This window comes from Leucoraja erinacea, chromosome 22 (genome assembly GCF_028641065.1).
Source record: "Leucoraja erinacea ecotype New England chromosome 22, Leri_hhj_1, whole genome shotgun sequence".
NCBI lineage: Eukaryota > Metazoa > Chordata > Chondrichthyes > Rajiformes > Rajidae > Leucoraja > Leucoraja erinaceus.
Window position 1 is genome coordinate 1431731 of NC_073398.1, and position 22414 is coordinate 1454144.

General features: G+C 44.8%; 1 protein-coding gene across 1 annotated transcript in view; it reads right to left on the bottom strand.

Moving 5' to 3' along the window:
- Positions 1-22414, bottom strand: part of washc4 (WASH complex subunit 4) — a 79163-nt gene that overhangs the window by 19264 nt on the left and 37485 nt on the right. Inside the window, exons 15-20 of the mRNA XM_055652747.1 lie at positions 20521-20646; positions 17487-17594; positions 10475-10621; positions 8335-8414; positions 8147-8252; positions 5294-5410 (exon numbers count right to left, since the gene is read on the bottom strand). Of these exons, the coding sequence (XP_055508722.1) occupies positions 5294-5410; positions 8147-8252; positions 8335-8414; positions 10475-10621; positions 17487-17594; positions 20521-20646 (684 nt within the window). The remainder of the gene's footprint in view (positions 1-5293; positions 5411-8146; positions 8253-8334; positions 8415-10474; positions 10622-17486; positions 17595-20520; positions 20647-22414) is intronic.

Here is a 22414-nt window from a genome sequence, read left to right on the forward strand (position 1 = left end):
CCTCGACCATGCTCCACCCCCTCAAAACAGATGTACCAGGCCCCCACCACCACCGAAAGAGACACGATATTCTGCGCTCTATCATGGGAGATTACCAGGTGGACAGACAAAAAAAGCTTCCTTGCATTGCAACTTCCCCATTAAATCATAGAAACATATGCAGGAGGCCATTCGGCCCTTCGAGCCAGCACCGCCATTCATTATGATCATGGCTGATCGTCCCCAATCAATAACCCGTGCCTGCCTTCTCCCCATATCCCTTGATTCCACTAGCCCCTAGAGATCTAACTCTCTCTTAAATCCATCCAGTGACTTGGCCTCCACTGCCCTCTGTGGCAGGGAATTCCACAGATTCACAACTCTCTGGGTGAAAAGGTTTTTTCTCACCTCAGTCTTAAATGGCTTCCCCTTTATTCTAAAACTGTGGACCCTGGTTCTGGACTTCGCCCAACATTGGGAACATTTTTCCTGCATCTAGCTTGTCCAGTCCTTTTATAATTTTATATGTTCCTATAAATCCCGAGATCCTAGTTACTATCGCAACGTTTAGAAACATTTAGACAGTTTCATAGATAGGACAGGTTTAGAAGGATATGGGCCAATCACAGGCAGGTGGAACTAGTGTAGATGGGACATGTTGGTCAGTGTGGGCAAGTTGGGCTGAAGGGCCTGTTTCCATACTGTATAACTATCCTCAAATCCACCATTCAAAAGGAAGAACATTTAGAATGGTTTTCAGAGCATTAGAGCGTAGAAGCCCCTTGTATGCAGTTGACAGATAACCCACCTACCCTTTCTCAGCCACCTCCTGTCCCATCTACATAAGAACCTGCATGTTCCCAACACTACCTTTGTCAGTCACCTCAAAACCCAGGCAACCAGAGGGAAAACAAGTCAGCTTCAATACAGAGGAAACACTTCTCCAGCATATCCATGAGAAACCGCATGCTTAATCTTCACACTAATAAAAGCATTATGAAATTACAACTAAATCTAATACTTCACCACTGTCACATTTATACCTCATGTAGGGTAGTGTTAATGTGTGGGGATCACTGGACGGTGCGGACTCGGTGGGCCTTAGGGCCTGTTTCCGCACTGTATCTCAAAAGTAAACTAAACTACGGTACCTAAACGTAGAATTCCTAGAGTTGCAGAGATGATACCACCCTTAGGCCCTATAACTCATTTTAATTTCAAAGCCCTCCACTCACTCTGCAGAAACCCTGACATGAAAATCAAACCCGCCGACAAGGGAGGTGCTGTGGTAGTCTGGTGCGCTGACCTCAACCGGGCTGAGGCCAGGCGACAAACCTCAGGCACCTCCTCCTACTTATCCTTGGACCATGATCCCACAGACGAGCACCAGGCCTTAATATCACACACCATTTCTGATTTCATTACTTCTGGCTATCTGCCCTACAAAGCCTCCAAAGCTTATCGCTCCCCAGCCCCGCATGGCCCGATTTTATCTTCTTCCCAAAATACACAAACGGAACTGCCCTGTTTCTGCTTGTTAATATCCCACTGAATTAATTTCCACATACCTCGACTGCATCCTATCCCCCCCCGGTCCAATCCCTCCCTACCTATGTCCAAGACACCTCACACACCCTTCGTCTCTTTAATGACTTCCGTTTTCCAGTCTGTCATCTTTACTATGGATGTTCAGTCACTCTACACCTCCATCCCCCACCAGGAAAGTCTTAAAGTCCTTTGTTTCTTCCTCAACTGCAGAACCAGCCAATTTCCGTCTACTGACAATATCCTCCACCTACCAGAGATGGTCCTGACCCGGAACAATTTCTCCTTCGACTCTTCCCACTCCCTCCAAAAATCCAAGGAGTACAGTGCCCTCCATAATGTTTGGGACAAAGACCCATCATTTACTTATTTGCCTCTGTACTCCACAATTTGAGAATTGAAATAGAAAAAAAAAATCACATGTGGTTAAAATGCACATTGTCAGATTATATTAAAGGGTATCTTTATACATTTTGTTTTAGAAACATAGAAACATAGAAATTAGGTGCAGGAGTAGGCCATTCGGCCCTTCGAGCCTGCACCGCCATTCAATATGATCATGGCTGATCATCCAACTCAGTATCCCGTACCTGCCTTCTCTCCATACCCCTGATCCCCTTAGCCACAAGGGCCACATCTAACTCCCTCTTAAATATAGCCAATGAAGTGGCCTCAACTACCCTCTGTGGCAGAGAGTTCCAGAGATTCACCACTCTCTGCGTGAAAAAAGTTCTTCTCATCTCGGTTTTAAAGGATTTCCCCTTTATCCTTAAGATTTTCACCATGTAGAAATGACAGCTGTATTTATACGTAGTCCCCCCCATGGCTTCACAGATGTTTGTAATTGCGCAGGTGTGTTTAAATGCCTCCTTAATGCAGGTATAAGATAACTCTCAGCACCTAGTTTTTCCTCCAGTCATTCCATCACTTTTAGAAACTTTTATTGATGTTTATCAACATGAGGACCAAAGTTGTGCCAATGAATGTCAAAGGAGCCTTTATGAGACTGAGAAACAAGAATAAAACTGTTAGAGACATCAGCCAAACCTTAGGCTTACCAAAATCAACTGTTCGGAACATCACTAAGGAGAAAGAGAGCACTGGTGAGCTTACTAATCGCAGAGACTGGCAGGCCAAGGAAACCTCCATAGCTGATGACAGAAGAATTCTCTCCATAATAAAGAAAAACCTCCAAACACCTGTCCAACATCAGAAACAGTCTTCAGGTGTGGATTTGTCAATGACCAATGTCTGCAGAAGATTTCATGAGCAAAAATACAGAAGCTACACTGCAAGATGTAAACAACTGGTTAGCTGCAAAAATAGGATGGCCAGGTTACAGTTTGCCAAGAAGTACTTGAAAGAGCAACCACAGTTCTGGAAAAATGTCTTGTGGACAGATGAGACGAAGATGAACCTATATCAGAGTGATGGCAAGAGCAAAGTATGGAGGAGAGAAGGAACGGCCCAAGATCCAAAGCATACCACCTCATCTGTGAAACACGGTGGTGGGGGTGTTATGGCCTGGGCATGTATGGCTGCTGAAGGTACTGGCTCACTTATCTTCATTGTTGATACAACTGCTGGTGGTAGTAGCATAATGAATTCTGAAGTGTATAGACACATCCTCTCTGCTCGTTCAAATAAATGCCTCAATACTCATTGGCCGGTGGTTCATACTTCAGCAAGCCAATGATCCCAAACATACTGCTAAATCAACAAAGGAGTTTTTCAAAGCTAAAAAATGGTAAGTTCTTGAGTGACCAAGTCAATCACCTGATCTGAACCCAATTGAGCATGCCTATGATATGCTGAAGAAAAAACTAAAGGGGACTAGCCTCAAAACAAGCATAAGCTAAAGATGGCTGCAATACAGGCCTGGCAGAGCATCACCAGAGGAGACACCCAGCATCTGTCCATGAATCGCAGACTTCAAGCAGTCATTGCATGCAAAGGATATGCAACAAAATACTAAACATGACTACTTTCATTTACTTGATATTGCTGTGTTCCAAACATTATGGTGCCCTGAAATGGGGGGGGGGGGGGGGGGGGGGGGGGGAACCATGTATAAAAACACTGCAGTAATTTCTACACAGTCAAAAAGGCACAACAGAGGATGTACTTCCTACGGCAGCTGAGGAAGCACAATCTGCCACAGGCAATGATGGTCCAATTCTATACGGCCATCGTCGTGTCTGTCCTCACCTTCTCCATCATGGTCTGGTTTGGCTCAGCCACCAAGCACAACATCCAGAGGCTGCAGCGAATCGTTCGATCAGCTGAGAAGGTTATTGGCTGCAACCTTCCCTCCATTGACGAAGTGTACACTGCAAGGACCAGGAAGCAAGCGGGTAAGGTCATCTGACCCCTCTCACCCTGGCCACAAACTCTTTGAATCACTTCTCTCTGGAAGGCAACTCCGGACTGTCAAAGTTGCCACAGCCAGACATAAAAACAGTTTTTTTCTCCATGAGTAGTAGCTCTACTCAATAACCAAAAGTCTGTAGCCTCCTTTTGCTCTGGTATTTTATTTAATTCACATGTTTAATCAAACATGTTTTATTATTAATGTTGAAAGTTTTATGTGTCATTCCTAACTATCACTGTATGTCATGTTGTCACTTGCGGGCGGAGAACCAAGGCAAATTCCTTGTATGCGAATACTTGGCCAATAAACTTATCCATTCATTCACATGGTGAAACCAATGTATAAAAATGGCCTGTATTAAAATCTGACAATGTGCACTTTAACCACAAGTGATTTTTTTTTTCTAATACAAATCTCAAATTGTGGAGTACGGAGGCAAATAAATAAATGATAGGTCTTAGTTCGAAACATTATGGAGGGCACTGTAGCTATGGGCACTCACATGGGCCCCAGCTATGCCTGCCTCTGTAGGGTGCTTCGAACAATCACTGGTTGAGGCGTACACAGGCTCTATCCCCGAACTCTACCTGCGCTACATTGACGACTGCATTGGTGCTACCTCCTGCACCCATGCAGAACTCACTGACTTCATCAACTTCACCACTAATTTCCATCCTGCACTCAAATTCACTTGGACCATCTCCGACATCTCACTACCGTTTCTAGATCTCATCGTCTCCATCACAGGAGACAGACTATTGACCGACCTACTACAAACCTACTGACTCCCACAACTATCTCGACTACACTTCTTCCCATCCTGCTTCCTGTTCAGACTATCCCCTACTCCCAATTCCTCCTTCTACGCCGCATCTGTGCCCAGGATGAAGTGTTCCATACCAGGGCATCGGAGATGTCCTCATTCTTTAGGGAACAGGGGGTTCCCCTCTTACATTATAGACGAGGCTTACACTAGGGTCTCCTCGATATCCTGCAGCTCCGCTCTTGCTCCCCTCCCCCATTCGTAACAAAGACAGAGTTCTCCTTGTCCTCACCTTCCACCCCATCAGCCGTCGCATACAGCACATAACCCTACGACATTTTCGCCACCTTCAACGGGATCCCATTACTAACCACATCTTCCCATCTCCACCCCTTCCTGCTTTCAGCAGAGACCATTCCCTCCGCAACTCCCTGGTCAACCCTTCCAATCCAAACCACCCCCTCCTAATGCGCTTTCATCTGCAAACGCAGGAGATGCAACAGCTGTCCCTTTACCTCCCCCCTCGCCTCCGTCCAAGGACCCCAACAGTTTTTTCAGGCGAGGTAGAGGTTCACTTGCGCCTCCTCCAACCTCATCCACCGTATCCGCTGTGATTTTTGGTTGTAGTCCATTACCTCATTCAGCATAGCCATGATTTCTTTATCGAAAGCTTCCAGCAACATGTGTGTGGATTCCAGGTGTCTAGCATGCATCATGGGCGGAACACAATCTCTCAAAGCACTAAACATGTACTGTTAAGTGAAATATAAAATGACAAAATCAACAGGAACATTTCACCACCAATCACCACTAAACAAATGCTCCAAATTACATGAGATACACATGAGTGTTTTCATCTTGTATTTCTAAATTTACCTCTGCTATATCTCTAAACTGAACAGTATTAGTTTACTCCGGTGCTCCGGTTTCCTCCCACACTCCAAAGACGTGCATGTTTGTAAGTTAATTGGCTTTGGTAGAAATTGTCAATTTTCCCTAGTGTGTAGGATAGTGCTATGTGCGGGGGGATTGCTGGTCAGCGCAATGCACCGAAGAGCCAGTTTCCGCATTGCATCTCTAAACTAAATGTTTGCCACGTACAATCTATTCCACCTCAAACTAATTGTACCATTATTTTCCACTTTTTATTCCCCCTTGAGAAAGATTCAGTAAGCCGATGCGACGAGTGAACAGCCCAGATATTATCAAATCTTGGGCATCAAATTAGGGTCTTGACTGTTTATTATCTAACTTTGAGGAGCATAAGTTTAATGCAGAAAATAAAAGACTTTAAACACTTTTCTTCAAAATCAATATATCTGCATGTATTAAAAAACATGTGACTAACATTCAGGAACAAATAAATTATAAAGCATTTCAACATAATTCAGTGTTATGTCAAAGATGATACCAAAAAGTGGTCAATTACAGGCAGCTTGCGTGGTAATATTTACTGAAACCAAACTATTTTTTAAATAAAACATTAACTTAATTCAAGCCATCCAATTACAAGAAAAGAATTCACTCAGAGTCTGGTTTGCTAGTTCAGTAACAAAGCCAACCTTGTTAACCAAGGTGCCTCTATTCCTCAATAGGGAGGGACAATGAGATCTTGGTGGACAAGTCCACGTATACCTGAAGGTGACAGCACAGGTACAGGTGGAACAGTGACGCAGCAGGTGGAGTGACACACTCACACCTCCAGAGACCCCGGGTCAATCCCGACCTCAGGTGTTGCCTGCATTCAGTTTGCATGTTCTCCCTGTGACTGCATGGGTTTTCTCTAGGTGCTTCAGTTTCATCCCACATCCCAAAGACAAGCTGATCAGGGCATTAATCAGCCATTTTAAATTGCCCAAGGGTATAGGTGGGTGCTACAACCTGGCAGAAGTTAATAGGAGTCCGAGGACAACAGAATACGTGTAAATGGGTGGCTGATGGTCAGCATGGACTTGGTGGGCCGAATAACTGGTGTCTGTGCTGAATGACTGTGAAAGGAAGACTTGGTGGTGATAGCAGCAATCAAGATATCTACACGAACCATTAACTGAGGCATAGACTATAACAGCGGGGAGGTTATGGTACAACTATATAAGACAATGATTTGGCTGGAGTACTGTCACCAACAATATAGGACATGATTTCACTGGAAAGAGTGCAGAGGATATTCAGCAGAATGTTGCCAGGGACAGTTGTGAGGGAGTAGTTAGGCTGGGTTCAGTTTCCTTGGAGAAGAGGTTGAGAAGGTTCCTGATAGGCGAGGCATAGACAGCAGGAAAATTCTGCAGAGTCGAGCTATCTAAAACTCGAGCCCATAGGCTTAGTGCAAGAGGATTAGAGGATTGGGGGGGGAGAAGGAAACACTTTTTCAGCCAGAGAATGCTTGAGTGGGTAGTTGAGGCATAACACAATTTGACAAGAGCCCGCGCTTGGAGTATTGTGTTCAGTTTTGGACACTCTGCTATAGGAAAGATGCCATTAAATTTGAAAGAATGCAGAGAAGATTTGAATTGAATTGAATTTAATAAATTTCATTAGCAAAGTATGTGTACATACGAGGAATTTGCCTTGCTTTGCTCGCAAGGATAAGAACACGATGTTGCCAGGACTCAAGAACCCGAGCTGCAGGGAGAGGCTGGGAATGCTTGGACATTATTCCTTGGAGAGCAGGAGACTGACAGAGATTAATAAAATCATGAGGGAATGCATGTTTTTTTCTTCGGTGTAGGGGAATAAAGGCAAGAGGGGAAAGTTTTACTCGCATCCCAAGGGGCAGTTTTTTCACACAGGGTATATGGCACCTACTGCCAGATGAAGTAGCTGAGGCAGGTACAATAACATTTAAAAGATATTTGGACAGTGCACGGATGGGAAAGGTTCAAAGCAAAATGGAGCAGGTGTGGGCAAATGGTACTAGCTGGATCGGCATGGACCAGTTGGGCTTTGGGGCTTGTTTTCGTGCATATGACAATGACTGGGTGACACAACAGTGCAGCCGTAGTTGCTGCGTTACAGTACCAGAGACCCGGGTTCCATCCAGACTACAGATACTTGTCTGTACGGAGTTTCTCCCCATGACCTGCGTGGGTTTTCACCGAGATCTTTGGTTTCCTCCCACACTCCAAAGACGTACAGGTTTGTAGGTTAATTGGCTTGGTATAAATGTAAATTGTCCCCAGTGTGTGCAGTATAGTGTAAATGTGCGGGGATCGCTGGTCGGTGTGGACTTGGTGGATGAAGGGCCTGTTTCTGCGCTGTATCTCTAAACTACACTCGAGTCTCTACACAGGTACTTTAATTGCCAAGGCATAGAAGGCCAAATTCCAACTGCTGGAGAATGGGATTAGTACAGTTAATTACCCAATAGTCCACATGGATTGTACCTATGAATGATGCTGTGGGGTTAATTATATGCATCACACAAGAAAACAAAAGATAAAATGTCTGTTTTGTAATCGCTTGGTCATCAACAAATCTGCAATTCTTACGTGTATTCTTGCAGAATCAACAGCACTATCATAAATATCGTCCAGGTAGATGGGGAATATGGTGCGATGCCAGTACAAGAAGTTGCAATTGCACAGAACTTGAATCCTGCAAAATGCAACAACAAAGTCAAGTCTGCTGCTTGGTCCCACCAGGATCGTAATGCAACTGTCTTCTGTGGGCGACTCACCGCTCCTTCAGCTCACTGATCACGTCCAACTTCTTCAGCACCACAAGCAAAACAAGCAACTCTTCATCTCGGAATGTTTTCTTCACAGGACAAATACATGCAAAAACAGCATGTAACAGATCAGCCACATTGATACAGCAAAACGTGTATGGCTATGATATTCACAACTTTAAATATAACCCAGCAACTCTGGCACGTTGAGCATAATGAATTGATTTCATAGCAAAATTCAACTGCAAAAGACAACGCACATGCACTTCACCAGTTCAATAACTTTCAATTCCTAAGCCCCCATTGCTTCATCCTCGCCATGAACATCCAGACCCTTTACACCTTCTTTCCCCACCAGGAAGGCCTCAGGACCCTCCAGGTTTTCCTTGAACACAGACCCAATCAGTTCCCATTGACAGTGCAGCGGTGGAGTTGCCTTCCAACGCCAGAGGCCCGGGTTCCATCCTGACTCTAGGTGCTTGTCTGAACGGAGTTTGTACGTTCTCCCTGTAATCTGCCAAGGTGTTCTCCAGCTGCTCCAGTTTCCTCTCACTCCAAAGATGAACAGGTTTGTAAGCTAATTCACTTGGTGTAATTGTAAACTGTCCCTAGTGTGTGTGTACGATATTGTCTATGTGCGGGGATCACTGGTCGGCGCTCTAAACAAAACGAATGCTTTTTATCACCCTGACAGAACTTGACACCACACTTTACAACTTCTCTTTGGACTACACTTACTTTTTTCAGGTATTCATGGACGCTCACATCGGCCCCAGCAATGCCCATCTTTTAGTTGGTAACGTTGAACTGTCCTTATTCCAAACATGCCCTAGTACCATTCCCCACCTGTTTGTCCGTTACATTGCCAACTGCATCAGGGCTGCCTCCAGCACACGTGCCCTGCTCCTTGATTTCATCAACTTTCCACCCTGCCCACAAATGCACTCGCACCAACTCTAACACCGCTCTTCCCATTCTCAATCTGTCTCTTCATCACAGGGGCTAGACAATGTGCAGATATCTACTAGAAAACTTATTGACTCCCACAGCTACTTGACTACACCCCCTTCTCCGCCACTTGCAAGGAAGCCATCCCTTATTCTTAACTTCTTTGCCCCCGCCACATTTTCTTCCAAAATTAGGCTTTCCACTCTCAGACATGGAGGTCCCTTTTCATTAGTAAATGTAGATTCTCTCTCCTCCTCCCCCCCAGTATTGTGGATGGACCAGTCACCCATGTCTCTTCTATGTCTCACAGTTCAGCTCCTCTTACTCCCCCTTAACCCAGACTGAGCAACTTAACCCCATGTCCTCATCTTTCATCCCACCACATGGAACACATCATTGTCCAACATTTCCTGCCACCTTCAACGTAATCCCACCACCAGTCACATCTACCCACCCGCATTCCTCTCCAGTTTCCATAAAGTCCACTCGCTCCACAACCTCTTGGTGTACCCATCCCTATCTATCCACCCGACCCCTCCCCAATCCATTCTCCTACAACCGCAGGAGATGTAACACCTACTACATCTCTCGCATGTCTATCCAGCAACCCGAGCTGCCCATTCAAACGAGACAGAGGTTCATTGCACTCTTTCAACTTAATCTATTGCATTTGGTGCTCCCAATATAGCCCTCCTTACATTGAAGACACCAAGCATTGACCAGGCTACTGTTTCACTCAACACTTGCACTCCGCTCACCAAGGCGTGTTGAAGCTTCCGGTCGCTAACCATTTTAACTTCCCTTCTCATCCCTGCACTGAACGTGTCCTTTTTCTCCTGTGACCACTTCCACCCTTAACCTTCCCGCCAGCTTTACATTTCATCCGACAATCCTTTTATCTCCTTTTAACCTCTCCTTTTTGACACTGACTCCACCCATCTGCCATCCACCATTCTCCCTCACCTGAATCTGCCAGGTTCTTTCCCACTTCCATACTTCTCCTTCTCCCCTCCCACCATCCGACTCCAATCAATACGAAGGATCCCGACCCAAAACATTCCTCCAGCACATCATGGTTTGCTTAAGATTCCGGCATCTGCAGTTTTGTGTCTTCATTCAAACTGCAATGTTTGGCATGCAAATTATTACTATTTAAATTAGAAAATTATTATAATGTTAATATACTGGACATTATGCTTACCATTTGAGTCCCCACACTTAATGCTAAGGCAACAACCAGTCTACGTTCCTTGGTACTGGGTCCATTGAGAGCATTTTCAGCCAAAACAAGGGCGGAGAGCACATCCAAGCGTCTCTCACTGTACTTCTTGTCAGATATCACTCTTTTCTGAAGGAAAAAAATCAGATGCTTTTCAAAAAAAGACGTTTCGGATTTCTACAGGACTACAAAAGCTAGAATTAGCAAAAACTAGGTGACCTGCTCAATTTATGCATTTGCACTTTGAAGCCTTTTAAAACATTAAATTATCTATTTTCACTCCAATAATTAAGATAACTAAGACTCAAGGCAACTCATTGTTGAAGCCACTATATTAATAAATAAAGTTTACATTGTTTAAAGCTCTTGAGAAATTTTCCTTCAAGTTGCTCCACCATTTCACCTCAAAAATGGAAACTAAGTGACATCCTCTGCAATGACGATCTCAAAACAGAAGTAGGCAATTTTCCAAAAAGAACAATTACGAGTGTTGATAATACACAAAAAGCTGGAGTATCTCAGCGGGACAGGCAGCATCTCTGGAGAGAAGGAATGGGTGACATATCAGGTAGAGACTAATCGGGGGTGGGGAAAGGAAATGAGAGATATAGACAATGATGTAGAGAGATATAGAACAAATGAATGAAAGATATGCAAAACAAGATAAAAGGAAACAGGCCATTGTTAGCTGTTTGCTAAGTGAGAACGAGCACCTGGTGCGAATTGGGTGGGGGAGGGATGGAGATAGAGAGACTGCAGGGGTTACTTGAAGTTAGAGGAATATATATTAATACCACTGGATTGTAAGCTGGCCAAGCAAAATTTGAGATGCTGTTCCTCCAATTAGCATTTAGCCTCACTTGGACAACGGAGGAGGCCTTGGACAGAAAGGTCAGTGTGGGAATGTGAAGGAGAATTAAAGTGTTTAGCTGCCGGGAGATCAGGTAGGTCCAGGCGGACTGAGCGAAGGTGTTCAGCGAAACGATTGCCCAGTCTACGTTTGGTCTCACCGTTGCACAAGAGTCCACATCTTGAATGACGGATACAGTAGATGAGGTTGGAGGAGGGGCAAATGAACCTCTATCTAACCTGAAAGGACTGTCGGAGTCCCTGGACAGAATTGAGGTTGGAGGTATGAGGACAGGGGTTGCATCACCTGCAGTTACAGGGTAAGGTCCCTGGGGAGGGGGTTGTTTGGGTGGGAAGGGATGAGTTGACCAGGGAGTTACGGAGGGAACGGTCTCTGCAGGCGGAAAGGGGAGATGGAAAGATGTGACTCGTGGTGGGATCTCGTTGGAGGTATCAAAAATGTTGGAGGATCATGTACTGACAATAGAACAACTCAATTCTTCTTACTTGCAGCAGCACAACAGGCTTATAGAAACATAGAAATTAGGTGCAGGAGTAGGCCATTCGGCCCTTCGAGCATGCACCGCCATTCAATATGATCATGGCTGATCATCCAACTCAGTATCCCGTACCTGCCTTCTCTCCATACCCCCTGATTCCCTTAGCCACAAGGGTCACATCTAACTCCCTCTTAAATATAGCCAATGAACTGGCCTCAACTACCCTCTGTGGCAGAGAGTTCCAGAGATTCACCACTCTCTGTGTGAAAAAAGTTCTTCTCATCTCGGTTTTAAAGGATTTGCCCCTTATCCTTAAGCTGTGACCCCTTGTCCTGGACTTCCCTAACATCGGGAACAATCTTCCTGCATCTAGCCTGTCCAACCCCTTAAGAACTTTGTAAGTTTCTATAAGATCCCCTCTCAATCTCCGAAATTCTAGAGAGTATAAACCAAGTCTATCCAGTCTTTCTTCATAAGACAGTCCTGACATCCCAGGAATCAGTCTGGTGAACCGTCTCTGCACTCCCTCTACGGCAATAATGTCCTTCCTTATATTTGGAGACCAAAACTGTACGCAATACTCCAGGTGTGGTCTCACCAAGACCCTGTACAACTGCAGTAGAACCTCCCTGCTCCTATACTCAAATCTTTTTGCAATGAAAGCTAACATACCATTCGCTTTCTTTACTGCCTGCTGCACCTGCATGCCTACCTTCAATGACTGGTGGACCATGACACCCAGGTCTCACTGCATCTCCCCCTTTCCCAATCGGCCACCATTTAGATAATAGTCTGCTTTCCCGTTTTTGCCACCAAAATGGATAACCTCACATTTATCCACATTATACTGCATCTGCCAAACATTTGCCCACTCACCCAGCCTATCCAAGTGACCTTGCAGTCTCCTAGCATCCTCCTCACAGCTAACACTGCCCCCCAGCTTAGTGTCATCCGCAAACATGGAGATATTGCCTTCAATTCCCTCATCCAGATCATTAAGATATATTGTAAATAGCTGGGGTCCCAGCACTGAGCCTTGCGGTACCCCACTAGTCACTGCCTGCCATTGTGAAAAGGACCCGTTTACTCCTACTCTTTGCTTCCTGTTTGCCAGCCAGTTCTTTATCCACATCAATACTGAACCCCCAATGCCTTGTGCTTTAAGTTTGTATACTAATCTCTTATGTGGGACCTTGTCGAAAGCCTTCTGGAAATCCAGATACACCACATCCACTGGTTCTCCCCTATCCACGCTACTAGTTACATCCTCGAAAAATTCTATAAGATTCGTCAGACATGATTTACCTTTCGTAAATCCATGCTGACTTTGTCCAATGACTTCACCACTTTCCAAATGTGCTGCTATCCCATCTTTAATAACTGACTCTAGCAGTTTCCCCACTACCGATGTTAAACTGGTCTGTAATTCCCCATTTTCTCTCTCCCTCCTTAAAAAGTGGGGTTACGTTTGCTACCCGCCAATCTTCAGGAACTACTCCAGAATCTAAAGAGTTTTGAAAGATTATTACTAATGCATCCACTATTTCTGGAGCTACTTCCTTAAGTACTCTGGGATGCAGCCTATCTGGCCCTGGGGATTTATCGGCCTTTAATCCATTCAATTTACCCAACACCACTTCCCGGCTAACCTGGATTTCACTCAATTCCTCCAACTCCTTTGGCCCGCGGTCCCCTGCTATTTCTGGCAAATTATTTATGTCTTCCTTAGTGAAGACGGAACCAAAGTAGTTATTCAATTGGTCCGCCATATCCTTGTTCCCCATGATCAACTCACCTGTTTCTGACTGCAAGGGACCTACATTTGTTTTAACTAATCTCTTTCTTTTCACATATCTATAAAAACTTTTGCAGTCAGTTTTTATGTTCCTTGCCAGTTTTCTTTCATAATCCATTTTCCCTTTCCTAATTAAGCCATTTGTCCTCCTCTGCTGGTCTTTGAATTTCTCCCAGTCCTCCGGTATGCTGCTTTTTCTGGCTAATTTGTTCGCATCATCCTTCGCTTTGATACTATCCCTGATTTCCCTTGTTATCCATGGATGTACTACCTTCCCTGATTAATTCTTTTGCCAAACTGGTATGAACAATTTTTGTAGTTCATCCATGCAGTCTTTAAATGTCTTCCATTGTATATCCACCGTCAACCCTTATAGAATTGCCAGTCATAAACAAAAGACACACAGACAATACATAATTTTTAAAAAATCAATAAATTAATCATCACACTACTAGTACAAAAATAACCCCAAAGTCCTTTGTGCAACCAAAGACAATCCAGAGAAGTTCATAGTTAAGGGTGACATTGTTGTGTCTGATTGTTGTTGGAAAAGCTATTCAACCTGCTACTCTCAATTTTCAGAACTTCCATACCACTTTCTGATTGTAGCACAGAAATGAATGCGTTGCCAGGGTGATGTACGTCTTTGATATATTGGCTGCCGTTTTGCTCTTCAATGGTGGGGAGGTCAGTAACTGTGATGGACCTGGCAATGTCAACCACTTTCTGCAATCTCCTTTGTTCCTGGACGTTTCAGATGCCAAACCAAGGCATGATGCACCTGGGCAGTATTCTCTCACTGTTCACCTGTAGATGTTCAAGAGACTATTCATTAGCATACCAATCTCCTCAATCTTCCAAGGAAGAAGAGGCATAGATCAGCCTTCTTTGTGATTGCATCCATGTGCTGGGCCCAGGACAGATCTTCAGAGATATGCATGCCTAGGAACTTGAAACTGTCGACTCTCACCACCACCAACACATTAGTGAAGACATGTTGGTGGATCCTCTACCTTCCTCTTCCAAAGTCAATAATCAGCTCCTCAGCCTTGCTGGGGTTGAGAACAAGATTCTTGTTCTGGCACCATTTAATCAGATTTATTATCTCTCACTATTATTATGTGTTATGAGAACAAAGAACAATACAGCACAAGAACAGGCCCTTCAGCCTACTATGTTTACATTGAACATGATTTTCTCATCTGCCTGTACATGCTCCATATCACTCTATTCCTTGTACTTCCATGCGCCTATCTAAAAACCTCTTAAATGCCACAATCATATCTCCTCCACCATCACCCCTGGCAATGTGCTCCAAGCCCCCCACTACACTGAAATCATATCCCAAAGAATATTATCCAATAGCTTCCCAAGCACTCTATCGAGCTTTACAGGCCTATAATTTCCTGAATGATCTTGACTTCTCTTATAGAGCAGCATCATGACTTCCTGATAGTCAGAACTTTGATCCCTTGGTGGAAATATCCAACACTAGAGGGTGCAGCTATCAGGTAAGTAGGGGGAAAGTTTCATGGAAATGTGTAGGGCAAGTTACCCCCCCCCCAGTGGGGGCATGGATCGCAATGACAGGGGTGGTGGTGGCATTTAAGAAACTATTAAATAAGCACATAGAAATGCAGAGAATGAGGTAGTTATCATGTACAGGTCGTTGAAATCAGTTTAACTTGGCATCATGTTCAGCACAAACACTATGGGCGTTCTGTGTTCTATGTTCGAGTCTCCATTATTCGTCCAACAATGGTGGTATCAAAGGAAGGAGCTGCAGATGCTGGTTTACATCGAAGATGGACACAAAAAGCTGGAATAACTCGTAGATCAAGCAGCATCTTTGAAGAAACAAAAATACATTTTCGGTTGAGACCTTTCTTCACAGAGTCAGGGGAGAGGGAAAGCAGAGGTATGAAAACATTCAGAACAAATCAGAGCCAGCACCGTCAACCAAGGAAAGGTACAGCCCACAGAATGGTCCACTGTTGGCTGCTGAAGAGGTGATAACGAAGGGATATATGGATAAACAGTGGAACTAGCAGGACGACTAGCTTGGGGGTGGGGTAGATCCACAATGGATACAGTAGACGAAGTTGAACCTGTGTTGGAACCGTGTCTGGTTACACATTCATGCGTATAGAGTACAGCAGGGGACTGATCATATCGGCCTGAGGTGCTCCTGTGTGGATGGTTATCGAGGAGGAAATGGTGTTATCAATTCATTACTGATTCTGGCATGCTGATGAGGAAGTCGAGAATCGAGTTGCAGAAGGATGAGTGAAAACTCAGTTCTGATTTTCATAACAAATTTGGAGGGGATGGTACTGGTCTGTGCAAGCTTTGATAACACAGCCAGGTACACCATCGGGGCTGGACACTTTCCAGAGGGTTAACCCTCATGAAGGATGGTCTGATGTCAGTGTTGGTGACTGACATTACAATGCTGTTGTAGGCTATGGAGGCATATCAGTGTTCTTCCTTTCAAAGCAAATGTAAAAAGCATTGAGTTCCTCCAGATGTCATTCGAGCTGCCACTTAGTTCTGCCTTGAAGAAATTGTTGGCATGCAAGCCCAACCACAGCCACCAGACATCCATCTCATCCTCCAGTTTAGAGTGAAAATGTCTCTGCCGTTCTGAAGGTCTTAGAGTTCCTATATGAATTTTCATCGCCAGACTTGAATGCCCGAGAATTGGTCCTCAGTAGATTGTGGACCTCCCAGGTTCACTCAATGCTTCTTGTGAGAGAATATTCAGATGATTTTGGTGGAGACACACTCCTCCACAGAGCTCCTTATCAAGTCATTAGCTACCGTGGTGTATTCGTTCAGGTCTGTTGCCGAGTCCTTGATCATCGCCCAGTCTACAAACCCCAGGCAATTGCAGAGTCATTCCTCTGCCACCCCTGACCGGTTCTGTGCAATTCTCACTGCTGAAGCTGTGCTCTTCACTCACTGCCTATATGCAGGAAAAAGGAGCCCAGCCAAGTGGTATGGTTTCTCCAAAGTGAGGGCATGGAGTGGAGCAATGGCCATCTTTGGGATTTGTCTGGGTTCACCAGCATGGGGTGGAAGGAGACCACATTCATGATGATGGAGGTATTATCTTGGGAGGATGGCACTTTATTGCTGAATGCCCCAGGTGTGGAAAGCAGAAGTTGGACAGGACCACTAAGTCTGAGCACCACGAGGTAAATGCCACTGCCACTACTTTGCCTGATGCTGCAATCTTATTCATGCAATTGATGGAGAAACCTTTGGGATGAATCTGGAGTGATGGGGCGAGTTTAGTTTTAGTTTAGCTTAGAGATACAGCACAGAAACAGGCCCTTTGGCCCACTGGGTCCTCACCCTGACCAGCGATCCACACACTATCCTACACATACTAGGGACAATTTTTTACACAGACGGCAAGCCAATTAACCTGCATACCTGTACGTCTTTGCAGTGTGGGAGGAAATCGAAGATCTCGGAGAAAACCCATGCGAGTCATGGAGAGAACGTACAAACTCCATACAGACAGCACTCGAGGTCGGGATCGAACCCGGGTCTCTGGTGCTGCAAGCGTGTAAGGCAGCAACTCTACCACTGCGCCACCATGTCGCCCTCTGTGAAACAGAGCACAACCATATCCTCAAGTCCCTTTGGTAAAGCAGCCTTGTTTATTACAACCAATACAAACCACATTTCAATTCAAAAAGCAAGACATGACAGTAAGGAACCCAAACACAGCAGGAGATTTGGAAAACTGATATCATCAGGAAAAAGATGGAATTTACACAGGCACAACATGGTGCTTTCAGTTTAATGAAAACACATGCATGCAGCAACTAAATGTACAAACCTTTGCAATTGATATAGAATTAAGGGCCTGATGCTGAAGATATTGAGCAATGTGACAGACAGAATCAGCTATAATCATGGTCCTTCTGTGCACTGTATGTTCAATTGCCTAGGAAAGAAAAAAATCAGTTATTTATTGGACGTACATGGTAAATGGTAGGGAATTGAAGAATACAGTTGAACAGAGGGATCTGGGTATAACCGTGCATAGTTCCTTGAAGGTGAAATCTCATATAGATAGGGTGGTAAAGAAAGCTTTTGGTATGCTAGCCTTTATAAATCAGAGCATTGAGTATAGAAGCTGGGATGTAATGTTAAAATTGTACAAGGCATTGGTGAGACCAAATCTGGAGTATGGTGTACAATTTGGTCGCCCAATTATAGGAAGGATGTCAACAAAATAGAGAGAGTACAGAGGAGATTTATTAGAATGTTGCCTGGGTTTCAACAATTAAGTTACAGAGATAGGTTGAATAAGTTAGGTCTTTATTCTCTGGAGCGCAGAAGGTTAAGGGGGGACCTGATAGAGGTCTTTAAAATGATGAGAGGGATGGACAGAGTTGATGTGGACAAGCTTTTCCCTTTGAGAATAGGGAAGATTCAAACAAGAGGACATGACTTCAGAATTAAGGGACAGAAGTTTAGGGGTAATATGAGGGGGAACTTCTTTACTCAGAGAGTGGTAGCGGTGTGGAATGAGCTTCCAGTGGAAGTGGTGGAGGCAGGTTCATTGGTATCATTTAAAAATAAATTGGATAGGCATATGGATGAGAAGGGAATGGAGGGTTATGGTATGAGTGCAGGCAGGTGGGACTAAGGGGAAAAAAAATTTGTTCGGCACGGACTTGTAGGGCCGAGATGGCCTGTTTCCGTGCTGTAATTGTTATATGGTTATATGGTTATTGTGCTGGGCATAGATCCTATAAGATATGTACTTACAAAAATTGTATTAAGAAACAATGAATTATGGAGCAAGGATTAAAAAAAAAGACAATATTCCAGAGGTCAGGACTAACAATCCAGAGACCAGACTTCAAATCCCACCAATGTAGTTCTTGGAGTCAGGGCGATGCGGTGGTGCAGCGGTAGAGTTGCTGCCTTATAGCTCCAGACCTGCCTGGGTTTTCTCTGGGTGCTCCAGTCCTCCCACACGTACAGGTTAGTAGGTTAATTGTAAATTGTTCCTGTGTGTAGAATAGCTGGTCGGCATGGACTGCGTGGGAAGAAGGGCCTGCTTCCCTGCTGTATCTCTAAACTAAACTAAGAGTCAAAGTGGTAGTGTTATACAGCACAGAAGCAGGCTTAGGCCCAACTCATCCTTGCATCCCAGGCAACATCCTAGCCCATTTGTTCTGCACTCCCTCTACTGGGACACATTGACCAGAACCGTATACTGTACTCCAAATGCGGTTTAAACCATTTTTTGTACAAATACTACTTTATTCAATGTCTTAGTTCATGAACGAAAGCATACTAAATGCATTTTTTATTTGTCTAACCAAATGTCAGGAAGCATGAAGGAATGGGCACCCTCGAGATATACGTCAGAAATGGTGAAGTCTCATATTATCAGTTCAACCTCTTTCAGCTAATGAATTTGTGCTGTTCCACTTAGTACTGAGCACAGTAAGCACACAGAACATATTCTGGACAGTGGATTTCAATCCCCATAACAAAGAGGGGCAAAGTGGTACTACCAGAGATCAAGCTGGCAGTGCACTGAAGGACTCAGCAGTGTTAGGATCCACATCAGGCAGCGAGCAAACTCTGCCTCCGCTAAATGCCCAGTGCTTGCGTGGCTTTTTGATGACAGTAATGGTGGAAATGCCCACGTGTTATGGTCTCACATCACGGATATTCTTCACATGCATGACACCATCATTGTGCTAAGTGTGAGCCACTCAATGGTGTGACAGCACAAAACAAATTGAGTTGGATTGGTATTTGGCTGCAGTCATGAGTGTGGAGGGAGTACAGAAGGGGGCTGAGAACGTATTTCTGCGGGGCACTAGTGTTGAGGATATAGAGGGATATGAGCAAAACGTGGGCAAATGAACTAGCTTAGAAGGGGCATGTTGGTCAGCATGGAGTTGTGCTGAGGAACCAGCTTTCTGTGCTTTATAACTATCACAATAATTTCCTTCTTCCTACATGTGCATTGAAGTGAGCTGTTTTGTAAATCATCAGTTCCTCATTCTAAATTAGGGGACCAGATCTCAAGACAGTAAATGAAGCATCAAGTACACATTGTTGAGTACGACTTCCAGGAACACTACCGTACAGGAATGATAACATGATCTGCTCATGAAGCTAAGAAAAGTCATGAAAATAATACCTTGAACCGAACACAGAAGTGGGATCAAAGGAAACTGTCAAACAGGAACAGTGGATACCCAGCTGCTGGTCTACAAAGAAAGATCATATCTGACATACACATTACAAGAGCCATCACTGGCACTTCCAGCAGAGCTTGGCTTATTCCAATGGGATCTCTTCCCTTCAATTAACAAGTTAACTCAGAGACATTTAAAAAAATGCTTTCAACAGCAGTTAAACTAATTTAAATAGTTTAGGTGTTGTAAAAACATATTTTGGTGTGTGCGTGTGTGCGTGCTCACGTGCGTATACACACACACGCACTGTACAGAATGCAAATGAAGCAAGCTAACAGGGCATTGCAGGGGGCTATGCCAGAGGTAATAATGCCTGGAGACCAATCCATTCTTGGTTCAGCTATTGTACCAATAGGTGGAGATTGGTGGGATATTCAGTGATAGCAAGCTTGGCGCTGGATGAGAACACAATTTGGCCAATATGTGCAGCCTCAACAGTGCAACTTAAAGTAGTAATTGTAAAATTAATTATCTTACTGCTCTCGAGTCAAAAGAATGGTGGAAAATGTGGAACAAACTGTGGGAATACAGAATTGGCTAAAAAGCATAGAAATAGAAAAGCATAAAAGGAAATAGAAATTGAACTCCATAGTTCTCAACAACAGAGGATGAAACTGATAACACCTTTTGAAAGGTGCTTACCTTTAGGAGTTCCACGAGCCTGCACAATGCTTTCACAGATGTTTTGGTCATGGGCTTCTGCATTGACACGTACAGATTCATTGTGGTTCGGACAATGTTACGGAGACTGGTTGCATACAGTATACCCTAAAGACAAAAGTTCTTCGATCAAATAAGATTACCACAAGGCAACTGATCACTTCACTCTTACATTCAATTGCAGACGACATCAATTGGAACGTAGATCACCACAGCACAAGAACTGGGCCTTCAACACATAATGTCTGTGCTTAACATGATGTTAAGACCAACTCTTATCTACCTGCACATAACACACATCCCTTACATATCCAAAAGTCTATTTAACACCACTATCCTATCTGCCTCAACCACCACCCCAGCAACAAGGCAGTTCCAGACACTCACCACCCTATTGTTCAATCTATGTTGAACAAAACTTGCCCGACACATCTCCTTTAAATTTATCAGGGCAACCTACAACTTCTGGAGTTCCAGAGAAAACAATTCATCTGTCCAACCTCTCCCTGCAGCTAATACCCCATAATCCCAAACTTAAAGCACACGGTATTGGGGGTTCAGTATTGATGTGGATAGAGAACTGGCTGGCAGACAGGAAGCAGAGTAGGAGTAAACAGGTCCTTTTCAGAATGGCAGGCAGTGACTAGTGGAGTACGGCGAGGCTCAGTGCTGGGACCCCAGCTATTTACAATATATATTAATGATCTGGATGAGGAAATTGAATGCAACATCTACAAGTTTGCGGATGACACAAAGCTGGGGGGCAGTGTTAGCTGTGAGGAGGATGCTAGGAGGCTGCAAGGTGACTTGGATAGGTTGGGCGAGTGGGAAAATGCATGGCAGATGCAGTATAATGTGGATAAATGTGAGGTTATCCACTTTGGTGGCAGTGAAGAAAGCAAATGGTATGTTGACATTCATAGCAAAAGGATTTGAGTATAAGACCAGGGAGGTTCTACTGCAGTTGTACAGGGTCTGGTGAGACCACACCTGGAGTTTTGCGTACAGTTTTGGTCTCCTAATCTGAGGAAAGACATTCTTGCCATAAAGGGAGTACAGAGAAGGTTCACCAGACTGATTCCTGAGATGGCAGGACTTTCATATGAAGAAAGACTGGATAATACTCATTAGAATTTAGAAGATTAAGGGGGGATCTTATAGAAACGTACAAAATTCTTAAGGGGTTGCATGGCCGTCCGAAGGGGGGGTGCGTTGGGTGCGACGTCACCCCCCTTTTTTTCCCCCTAAGGGAAAAAATCAAAAAAAAAACAAAAACAAAAAATCGGGGGGGAAAAAAAATCAACGTTTTCACTTTGAAAACAGCCAGTTCTCTGTTCTCCCGTCGCCGGGCAAGAGTGGCTAAATCTGAACCCAACGGCTGTAACCCCAACACCAGACGCCACTGCGGCGGAGCAGCTCCCCTCGCATCCCCCCGCCGCCGGGGCCCAAGCCATCTTCCCCCCACGTTGAACCCACGCCACCCCCGCTGGGCACATGCCTCCTCCGCTGACCCCCGCTGGGCCCACGCCACCCCCGCTGGGCCCACGCCACCCCTGCTGGATCCACGCTATCCTCGCACGCCCACGCCACCCCCGCTGGGCCCACTCCACCCCCGCTGGTTCCACACCACCGCTGCTGACCCCTGCTGGGCCCACACTACCCCCGCTGGGCCCACACCACCCCCGCTGGGGGGGGGGGGGGGGGGGGGGGTTGGGGGCAAATATGCGTCAAGCCGATAGCCTAATCATTAAAGAGTTAAAAGATAACCTAATCAATAAAGATCTGAGAAGAGGAATCAGAGCTGCCAAGGAAAGGTACTCTGAGAAGTTGAGGAGCGAGTTCTCAGCTAATGACTCTTCAGTTTGGAAGGGCAAGA